The sequence below is a fragment of the Melospiza georgiana genome, chromosome 6, assembly GCF_028018845.1.
Source record: "Melospiza georgiana isolate bMelGeo1 chromosome 6, bMelGeo1.pri, whole genome shotgun sequence".
NCBI classification, from domain to species: Eukaryota; Metazoa; Chordata; class Aves; order Passeriformes; family Passerellidae; genus Melospiza; species Melospiza georgiana.
Window position 1 is genome coordinate 1,130,090 of NC_080435.1, and position 9,969 is coordinate 1,140,058.

The 9,969-nt window shown below is 40.2% G+C and overlaps 1 protein-coding gene across 1 annotated transcript; it reads right to left on the reverse strand.

Moving 5' to 3' along the window:
- Positions 1-75: 75 nt before the first annotated feature.
- ATP6V1D (ATPase H+ transporting V1 subunit D) lies at positions 76-9,815 on the reverse strand. The gene is made up of 9 exons (XM_058025736.1): positions 9,678-9,815; positions 7,185-7,302; positions 6,000-6,079; positions 4,612-4,679; positions 3,903-3,947; positions 3,373-3,476; positions 2,920-2,986; positions 1,581-1,659; positions 76-960 (listed from the first exon to the last, which is right to left on the reverse strand). Exons 1-9 carry the CDS (start codon positions 9,716-9,718, stop codon positions 819-821), a joined length of 744 nt encoding a protein of 247 aa, XP_057881719.1. The 5' UTR covers positions 9,719-9,815; the 3' UTR covers positions 76-818.
- Between the last annotated feature and the right edge of the window lie 154 nt (positions 9,816-9,969).

The following is a 9,969-nucleotide window of genomic DNA, read 5'->3' on the forward strand; positions in this document are numbered from 1 at the left end:
CTTCTCCACAGTTACTTATTTAAAGCACTAAAGATAATGAAAAGTGGGCACAGGCTGTAAGAGATGTATACTGTGTAGTTTCCATGTCAGGGAGAAAGGGTGAAGCAGAGGTTTTATTTTGAAATCAACACAACAAGCTTTTAAGGTTCATCTTCTAGCAACTCAAGCCAGACACCAGGTATTGTAGCAGTTAAAATTTACACTTGTTTCTAGCACAGACAGTACACAAGTTGGCAGAACCTCTAATTAAAACCATAGATATTTTAGGCCAATGGTAACAATCGTGCAACAAAAATATATCACAGAAGACTGTGGATTTCATCAACAGGTGAGAAAGCTAGAGTTTCCTTTACAGGGATTTGACTTCAGCTGTGCCAAAACTGGATCTAAGCAACTTGAACATTACTGGTTCAGCAGCAAAGAACATCATATGCATCTTCCTCCCTAAGTAACATTTTTCTCTGCTTGTACTAGGAAGGGGAGCAATTAGATGAATCTGATTGGGCAAATCCAGAGCCATCCTTCAAAAAAAAATACAGCTTTCAACAGTCGTTCCTACTAAGTGAAGAAACAGGTTGAACATGGACTAGAAGGCTTTCCTTATAGTAAACCATCTGACCCATTTCTGCCTTCCCTCCTATGCTGTAGTCAAGTTCCCAGATTTCTAATCTCCCAGGAGAAATCCACAATCCATTCAACTCAAGACCTGGACACCAAATGAGAAGCCACATAAGTATCTTGGAGGCAACATGTCTTGAATTATATTGCAACTGGACATTCTGTATTTTGGGTCCCCTGCTCCCAGCAACTGTGCAGGGCTACTCGAAGAGCAGGTCTTCATCCTTCTCTTCTGCTAAGAGATTGGCTGGCTCACTTTCCTCACCAGCAGCCCTCCGCAGCTCCCGTTCTTGATCAGACTTTTCTTTCAAGACTTTTTTCTTTTCCTGGATCTTTTTAAGCCTGTGAAGAGAAATGCAGCTTTATCTGTGAAGCAAATATGTTTTCATACAACAGGTTAGTAGCTATACCATACAACTTGAACTTGATAAAGCTACCTGGAAAAGTTCCACAGAAAATGAAAATTCTCTAACAAATACCAAATTTGGCAAAATGGCAAAAATAAAATGCTTTTATTGCTAGCTGCTGCAATTGAAAAACTTAACCAAATTATAAATTATATTCTTGACCCTAAACACTGCATTATACTATTCTGCTTGTATTTAATCAAGTTCATTCCTCTTTCATTTATTTCAGATTTGACATTTTTGTTTCAGGTGGCCCAGAACATTGACTGTATTGGCAAAGCTGTTGTTAAAGCAGAATACCTCAGGGAACTGTATCACATCATTCCCTCTGAAAGAACAATGACAGCTATGTACAAATTAATAGAAGGGATTCATTTATAACTTTCAGACAAGCAATAGGTGAGTGCCTGGCTCTGGAAACTCCATGTGCAGTAAGAATGAGGTCATTTTTAACAATGCTTGCTTCCACATTTGGTGAACAGTTCTCTTAACTCCCTTCTGAGGAATGGTCTATATTAGGAAGAGACCAGTCTAGTTTTTTGACAAGTCTCTTACCTGTAGAATTCCTCTCGTTCTCGTTCGTCCAGTTCTGTGATGATATAAGAAAGAGTACGCTCGATCCTGGGAATAATCACTAAAAGAAATATAAGGAAGGTGGCACTGCTGTTAAATTAGCCAGGAAGTATCTCATGTATTGCACAGATGTTGTTTGATGTCAGTCTAGTAATCCTTTTGGCTAGGGGAAATCTATGTCTTTCATGGAAGATCATACTATTTCCTGATGGACAAGTACACAAAATATAAAAAACTCCTGACAAGCAGGCAAATTTGAATTAAAACTATGTTCTTCCATCACATTGTTTCAGAAACTTCAGTATAGCACCTTTACTCAGAATTATCCATTTAAGAGGCCGTCATGAAAACAAATACTCAAATACAACACAATCGCAAAACAAAAGACACTAAATACAGCTTTCACACCAAACTGCACAAGCTCTATCAGAATCATTTGTTGAAAGAAGAAACCTGTTACCAGCACTACCAAAATTATTTGGAAGGCTGCAGAGGAAACCTTTTCTAAGTCATATTCTCAGTGATAAGCTGCAGTTAAGGCCTGTATGTTCAAAGAAACCAGTCTATGAAAAACTGCTGAAAAGGATGATGTGGAAACATGGACTGAAATACATTACTGTATACATGCAAAAGTTATTAAATCTAGGACATCAGAATTCAGAAAGCAACTTGAAACTGTCAAAGCAAAGCACTCTGGACACTGCAGCAAAAGGAAGCACAGCCAATGTTGGGATTGTAACAGTACTTAAGAAATGGCAAGAAACAAATTTACAAACAAGAACATGAAGAACAAGGAATTAGATCAAAGAAAAATACACAGGTTATTGACATAAGGACTGTTCCATCCAAAATGAAGAAGTCATCAGCCTCTTCACTGGGCACCACCATTACAGTTTTAAAATTCATTAGAGTGATTTAATATATTTTAGTTGTCTGAAGTTTATTATGCTAGCTATTGGAACATCTTAACACATAGAAACATCATATCTTTTGCTTCTAGTCAACAGGCTTCACCAGTTAAGTCAAAGTCACTAGCAGGGACTGCAGAATGTTTGTAAAACTTTTGTCCTGTAGGTTCTTAATACAATTTCCTGATTACTTTCTCACGTTTCCCTATTCATTTATCTCTGTGTCCTCCAGTCCACTCCACTGGGCTTTTAATTTTTTTCTTTCTTGCAATGTGCCTAATTGTAATGCTTTTTAGAAAGCATTCTTGAACTGGTGAGAAATTGTAACAAGAAAGAATGGCTTCATTGACCCTGCTCCTCATCTTACATAGAAACAGAAAAATGTTATGCATCCCAAATGAAAAAATACTCACCATGTTCAATTGCATTCACACGTCTGTTCGTTATTTTAATGGCTTCATCCAAAGTAATAAAGGATGTCTGATGGAATGGGATTAAATAGTTAATATATAACAAGACAAATTCAGCATTTCCATCAATTCTGTACACAAAACCAAAGAGCACTTGAAAGCCAAGTCTATAATGTAGCTTTAAAAACTATGTTTTTGATAGAAGTAGAATGTTTTCTACTAATGTCACTAGCATGCTGAATATTGCACATTAGCAGTTACAAATACCAACTCTCCCAAAAAGTTTCTTCTGAGCATTAAAGAACAAGGATTTCTCTGAAGCAGTAATATGGCTAAAAAAGGTTTGCCACTTTATACAGCACTGGGACTATATTAAGCTACAAATACTGAGAGATGATACTTTCATTTTAGAAAAGTGAGAAACCAATGATCTGTTCCTTTTTAACTCTCACCAACCTGTAATGAGGCCAGTTCCACAAGCAGCTCCACAGCTTTGGCATAGTTCCTCTTCAGCTTAGCCAGCTGTTCTCCACCTCTGGCCAAGCCAGTCAGCTCATAGCCTGAAAAAACCCAAAAATTGTTACTATTGCTCTTATAGTGTTTCCTTACTAGATAAAAATTAATACTTTACACACTATAGGGATATAAAGAGCTTATCAAGTGAGAAGCTAAAGCCTTTGCCCATTAACAAATTGTCTTTTTAGTGGTTTATGTTGTGCATGTCTCTAGTAACACTTAGAAGTCTCAAAATCTGGAAATACAAGTCTTCTCCTCACCTGAAGAACTCACTGATTTTGGAAAGTAGAATCTTTTAGACGTTCCTAATAATCCCTCCATGTCACAGGAGCAGGCAAAACATCAAAGGAAGTAAGTACCCCTATGCCTGTGATGTAAACTGACTTACCATTAGGACATGACAATATTTCTGTGTGAGCATGGAATGGCTGTAAGTACATAAAGACAGAAAACACTTGGGTTGTACTTACTGTCCCCTCCTTCCTGGTAATGCTCAAAAACTGGCAAGGTCACTCCTGATGAGCAAAGAAAAATGCATGTAAGAGACATGAAGGGTTACAGATTTATGAAGTACAGCTCACTTTTGCCCCATTTGCTTCTGATTATGTAATGGCAGAAGCTTTGTTTACAAAATATTCCTACATAGCTTGGAACAATGAAGTCATGCTGGTGCTGACATTTAATATAGAACTGCAGAATTGTGTTGAGTTTGTAGAGATCAAGACCCATGAAAAATTCAGGGAAGTATTCTGGTTCATCCATTTTATTATGTTTAGTACTATGTTCTCTTTGCTTAAGGAATATTTCAGTCATTCAATCTTGACTTATCTCTCTGTTTTCTTTATAGACAACTGTGTGGATAGACAATTGCTTGAAATTTATTTAACTTTGGGGCTTAACTCCTGATCTGTTTTCCAGTAAAGCTCTATGGAAGTTATACTTTGTCCAGAAATTCAGAAATTGGACTGCAGTTTACACACATTCATTTTATTTCCTGAGAGGTAAGTAACCAAATATAAAAATCATAAGCTGTGTGTGAAAAAACAACAAATTACAGTTGTCCCTACAGACAGGTAAGAAAAAAAGGAGACAGTGTTTGGATACATTCCTGCCTATTTCCAAGTCTGCTCCCACAATTCCCTTATGAGCTGAAGTACTCATGGCCTGGAAAGGAGTCACCTGCTACATTGTCTTTTTTAGCTCTGATCTTGACTTGCGCTTTGTTCACATTTTGGATCACAGTGGTACTGTAAGGAAGAAAACACAGATCCTAATCAGGAAAATTGAAGTGGTTCATTAACTCATCATTATATACAAGATAAATCAGTTATCAAATAGCTGCAAGGACCTGGAAAGTGTTGTCAGCTCAGTTCTCCTTGCAATTCATTGCAAAGTCTTCAGAGCTAACACAGAAGCTTTGAAAGAAACAGGTTTCCAGCAAAGTTTGGAAAAGATGCAGAGTCTATGAAATATAACTTTAAAAATGTCATAGACCAAATTTACAAAGCATAGCTAAAAAAACTATCCAGTTATCTGGCAAATTATTTTAATAACATTGAGTCTAATCAACCTGTAAGATTTCTTTCACAATGAAAGAGAAGGAATTTCAAGGATTTAAATGCAAACCAATGCCACAACATTTTGTTCATTTTAGTTTCTAAGTATTTGCTCTTTCAGACTATTAATGAGTTTATTCACTCCCTACCATATTAACAAACTTGGACTTGTACAACAATTAATCTTGAAGCATTCCAAAGTAACTTAAAGTCTTTCAAGAACAGCTCACTACAGCTAACTCCTCTGCTGAAGTCCAGTTTACTTACAGGGTGGAATCTGACTTGTTTATGGCTAAACACAGTGACTAGTTAGGACAGGAAACAGCACTATATCCAAAGGAAAGGGCAAAAAGGCTTTTCTTCAGCAGCACGCAGATTCCTGCTGTGTCTGACCACTTGGCTCTTCCCCATTAGCTGGAAGGGCCATCAGATGAATCTTAAAAACTTCCCCATGCACACCTGAATGAATTACTCAAACACCCTAGACAAAACTGTCATTTATTAAAATACAATTCAAGTATCCTGCTGGAAGAAAAGGATTTGTTTCCCCTCCTGCATACAGACCTCTCTAGCCCTAGTGAGACAAAGGGCAGTGAGGTAGGAGATAAGAACAACTGGTAAAATCACTGTGTGACTTACTGGCAGAAAAGAGCACACATCTATCCCTCAAATTCACAAGAAAGACCAAATGAAGAAATTGTCCAATACTCTGATATAAATTCTTGCTTTCCTACATTTTTGATTCCAAGCCACAAAAAGCAACACCTTCTCAAACCAAGGACAAAAAATTTTGGTGATGTTTCCACTTGGTTTAGCTTCCAACAGAGTTTGTGTCGTGCAAGTTCTCTCTCTCCTGCCTTTACATAACAGAATTTAGTTCATCCCCTCCACTATTGTCTTTTTTTAGGTGCCTTTAAGAATTTACCTTTTTTTCCAAAAGAGAAAATAATAATTTGTTGATAGCTCTTTCCCATAGGTAGGCTATGCTCATGGAAGCCCAGCAATCCTCACCTGAAATCTCCTGCTGTGAACTTTGCCTCAGCAAGTGAAAAGGCAGCTTCTCTCATCACCTCACCCATCAGCATCTTAGTCTGTTAAAAAAAAAAAAGGCAGCAAATACAAGGCACATTGTTACTCCTTTTCCAGGGTAAATAACTAGCAGCAAAAGGAGAAGAAACTGAAGAGAGTGAGCAAGTCCTATATGCATAGCTTACTCTCAAACTGGAAATTGTAATTCTCAGGTGACTGGCAAAAAAAAAAATTCAGCTGTTTCACATTGTAGAACTCACAGAAAAAGCAAAAGATCTGAATTAATCATGAAATTCTATTACATGGGGGTTAAATAACAACAATAAAGTGGCTCAGTAGGGAAATACTCGTTTCACATTGTATGGAATACTATGAGACAGCTGAAGTTGGTTTTCAACATACAAATGTTTACAGCTTTGTGAAGCTGCACTCTCCTCCCACTCTGTTTTTTTCCCAATTTTTACAGATTTGTAGTCTTTGTAGCTAAAAAGTATAGAGAAACACCAGCCTGTGTGTGTTAGACAATGTATAGGAAGCAATGACAGATGATGAGAGCTTGTCTACAGTGTGGCAACAAAGGACCACTGCTAACCATGGACACTGCAGCAGCTGCAACTAAAACAGTACAACCAAACCTATCTGATATGGCAGAGCAGAACAACACATACCAGGCTCTACTGACTACCTCAGCTTTGTCATCCTTGTTACAAAAGAAGCAGCAGGACTCTGTGTTTCTTCCTAAAGGAACAAGCCCCATCTGAACAGAACTTCTGCTTGCTAGTGTACCTAGTCATGCAGGAAACATTATAGATGTGCAGTATCCCCTCAAGCCAGATAAAGCAATAAAAATGGGACTACAGAACATTTTAACACCAATCCTAAAGTATTTGGCAGCATCATGATAGGGAGCTTGGGACACAAAAGAAAGCAGAGGCTAAGACTCTCTGGAAAGAGATGAAGAACATTAACTCTTCCAAGTTTCTGTATCATTGCAGCGAAAAAATCAGAATTCTGCTCATGTGTTCTCAGTAGACTCACTTACAAAAAACAGGTTAGCCAGAAAGTCATCCTGTATTCCAGCCTATCTAATGAAGTTAGGAGAACAGGAATGCACAACAGACAGAACAGTAAAGTGAGCCAAACAAAGGAAAATTCTAATTTACCTACCTCAATAATTTTCTTAAGGATCTGCCTGAATCGAAGCGTCAGAGCATCAGATTTTTTCTTCAGGAGGTTACGACCTGTTTGGGCTCCTTTCAAACGAGCCTTCATGATGGTCTGAGCCCTGGCAAGCAGAGGAATAAAGAAAAAACATCCTGCAGCATCTGAAGGGATTAGGAAAAACCTTAGTGAAGTTTTGTGACATGCATACGACTGAAATTATGAAGGAAACCTGAAACACCATTGCAGTAAAACAAGATGGCCACTTCAGGGCAGAATTTTAGATTCCCATTCAAAATCAAGGGAATTTATATTTATCTCCATCAACAATGAAAACTACAAGGTTATTATCTGTGAAGTCAAAGGAAAATTGACAAGACATCTTTCAGTATTTCTATAATAGGAAATAAGAGTTTTCATTTTTCTTCATGACTTAGAAGTACCAGAAATCAAACTCCTCCAAATATCTGCTGTGACATTGGTATTGCTTTTAAGTTCTTTTACTGCCATGTCATCTTTGGAAAATCAAACAAAGCAAATTCTTCATGTGATCATAACAGTTGATGCCATGTTCTGATTTTACAGAGCAAGAAGATGCAGCAGTTGTACATTCTGGTTTCCCTTAGCTTCATATGCTGCATGGGAGATTTACAAGCTATCAAAGACAATCAAAAACAGCAACAATTTCAAAGGGATATTAGTGAGTTAGCTGTAGCTTTCACCTGTACAACCAGTAGCACACTTAGAAGTTTCTTGTATGAAATTAGGAACTGTACTGCTTTCTACATGCAGCCACTGTGCACAAAGGACACTGCTCAAGCCAAGTTCTTACACACTTCCTCTCTGACCTTGGAAAAAGTAAGTATAATTAAGATTCTATCTACACAGTGGAATCCATTACTGGCCACATCTACTGGCATGTGATGAGAATAGCTCCATTAACATCTACCAAATACGTATAACTGAAAACCCCAAATACTTTATGAATGTTTATGATTTAAAAAAAAAAATCAGTGAGTAAAAAGCAACTTTACTTTCCCAGCAAGCAGGTGTCTGTCATCACCTTGGACTGACTTGCCTGCTCTGTTCACCACCTGCCAGAGACTGGCTGGCCTTCCAGTTCCAGCAAGATCTCACTGGCTCTGAGAGTGCAATAAACAAAGTCTTGTTTACTCTCCCGGAAACCGAGCAGCTTCTGCAATTGAACATTTCCAGCACAGAAGAGGCTTGTACCAGCAAGCCATTTTATAACAACAAAAAAACCCCAAACCAATGTAAAAAGTAAACCTTGTGAAATCCTCTTCTGTCAGTTAAGAAAATTAATTGTTGCAGACACGGGACATCTTTATTTTACCTTTCTAACTTATATTCCTTTGGGAACAGCACCCACATTATTGTCTGTCACCTTGTTTGAAAATAAGCTTGTAAATATTGTACATGACCACCCTCACGCCACAGTGACACATCACCTCACAAAACCAGATACCTTTCAAAAGTGACTGAAGTGTCCCCTCCTTGGACACCCACACTGAATGAAAAAAAGCACTACCAAAGAGGAGGAGTGAGACCAGATGACTTAGTGTCTGCAGCAATTCATTTCTGCGTATGCAATAGTAAATTTCAAAACAGAACATTTACCATGTAATGTATTAATCTTTCCTTATAAACTGTTACTTTATATGTCTTGAGCTCATACAGAGTGAATAATTATTATTTCATGTTTGAGGTTTTCTGTCCTTCAAGGCATCCTTTTATATGTTGCCTGCACATATAAAGATTGTGTGCAGGCAACCCACTTTTATGCAAGAAGATGTGAAGCAGCCTTTCACCTTAAAGCAAAGTCTGTCTGTCCTGGAGAGTTCCAAAGACAAGCTGAACAGTGTTATTAAACAGCATTTTATTCAATTGTTTGAGTTAGTTCCAATGTTGGCAGCTTTCTAAGCCTTCTCAGAGGAGACATCTGATTTCATGACAAATAGTTTGCTGTCTGGAGCTGGAAAATAACCTGACTGTCCACGACACTGACAGCACTTTACTTCCTTAACGCTTTATGGCCAACCTCTCGTGAAGGAGTATCCTCTGTTGCAAAATTAAGGGAAGCTGTGGTTCCGTTTGTCCCTTTTTCCTACACATACATTCTAAAAATTATTCCTTTTTTAAAGTAAGGTTTGCGTAATCACATTACTTTAAACATCACACCCGGCATCTCGGTGCCGAGCCTTGCCCGGCCCGGTGAGGACGGACAGCGCCGATGTGGAGCCTGGAAGCAGAACGTCAAGCTTAGGACCAGCGGCCCTCAGCGGCTCCGCCACAGAACCGGGGCAGCCCCGCCCGGCGGCGCAGCACAGCCGGCGGAACGACTCCGAGCGCCGAGCCCCGATGAGGAGCCCTGAGCGCCCGAGAGCCGCCGCTCCCGCCGCTCCCGCCGCCTCGGGCACGGCACGGAGCCCCCGCGCTGCCCCCTCGGCGCTATCCCGACCCGTGCCGGCGGACACTCACATCCGCGAGGGGAAGATCTCGATGCGGTCCTTGGCCGACATGGCTGTGGCGGGGCCGGCTCGGGCTGTCGCCGCTGTCACCGGCGGGGCCGGCTCGGGCTGCGCCGCTGTCACCGCCGGGGCCCGGACCGGCCGTCGCCGCCGCCGTCACGTGACCCGGCCCCGCCCCCGCGCGAGGCGGAGCCCGCGCGCGCGGGACCGAACCCGGATGCCCGCGCGGCGCCGCTTGTGGTCACGTGTCCCCCGGGGCCGGCAGGAGGAGACGCGATTGGCTGGGGCCGCGGCTCCGGCCG

Excerpts from the sequence above, each read along its gene's own strand:
- ATP6V1D (XM_058025736.1), bottom strand. The coding sequence starts at position 9,718 with ATGTCGGCCAAGGACCGCATCGAGATCTTCCCCTCGCGGAT. Across the intron at positions 7,303-9,677 it reads GAGATCTTCCCCTCGCGGAT|GGCTCAGACCATCATGAAGG; the intron begins GTGAGTGTCCGC and ends TCTGCTTGCCAG. Across the intron at positions 3,477-3,902 it reads TTACCAGGAAGGAGGGGACA|GCTATGAGCTGACTGGCTTG; the intron begins GTAAGTACAACC and ends GGGTTTTTTCAG.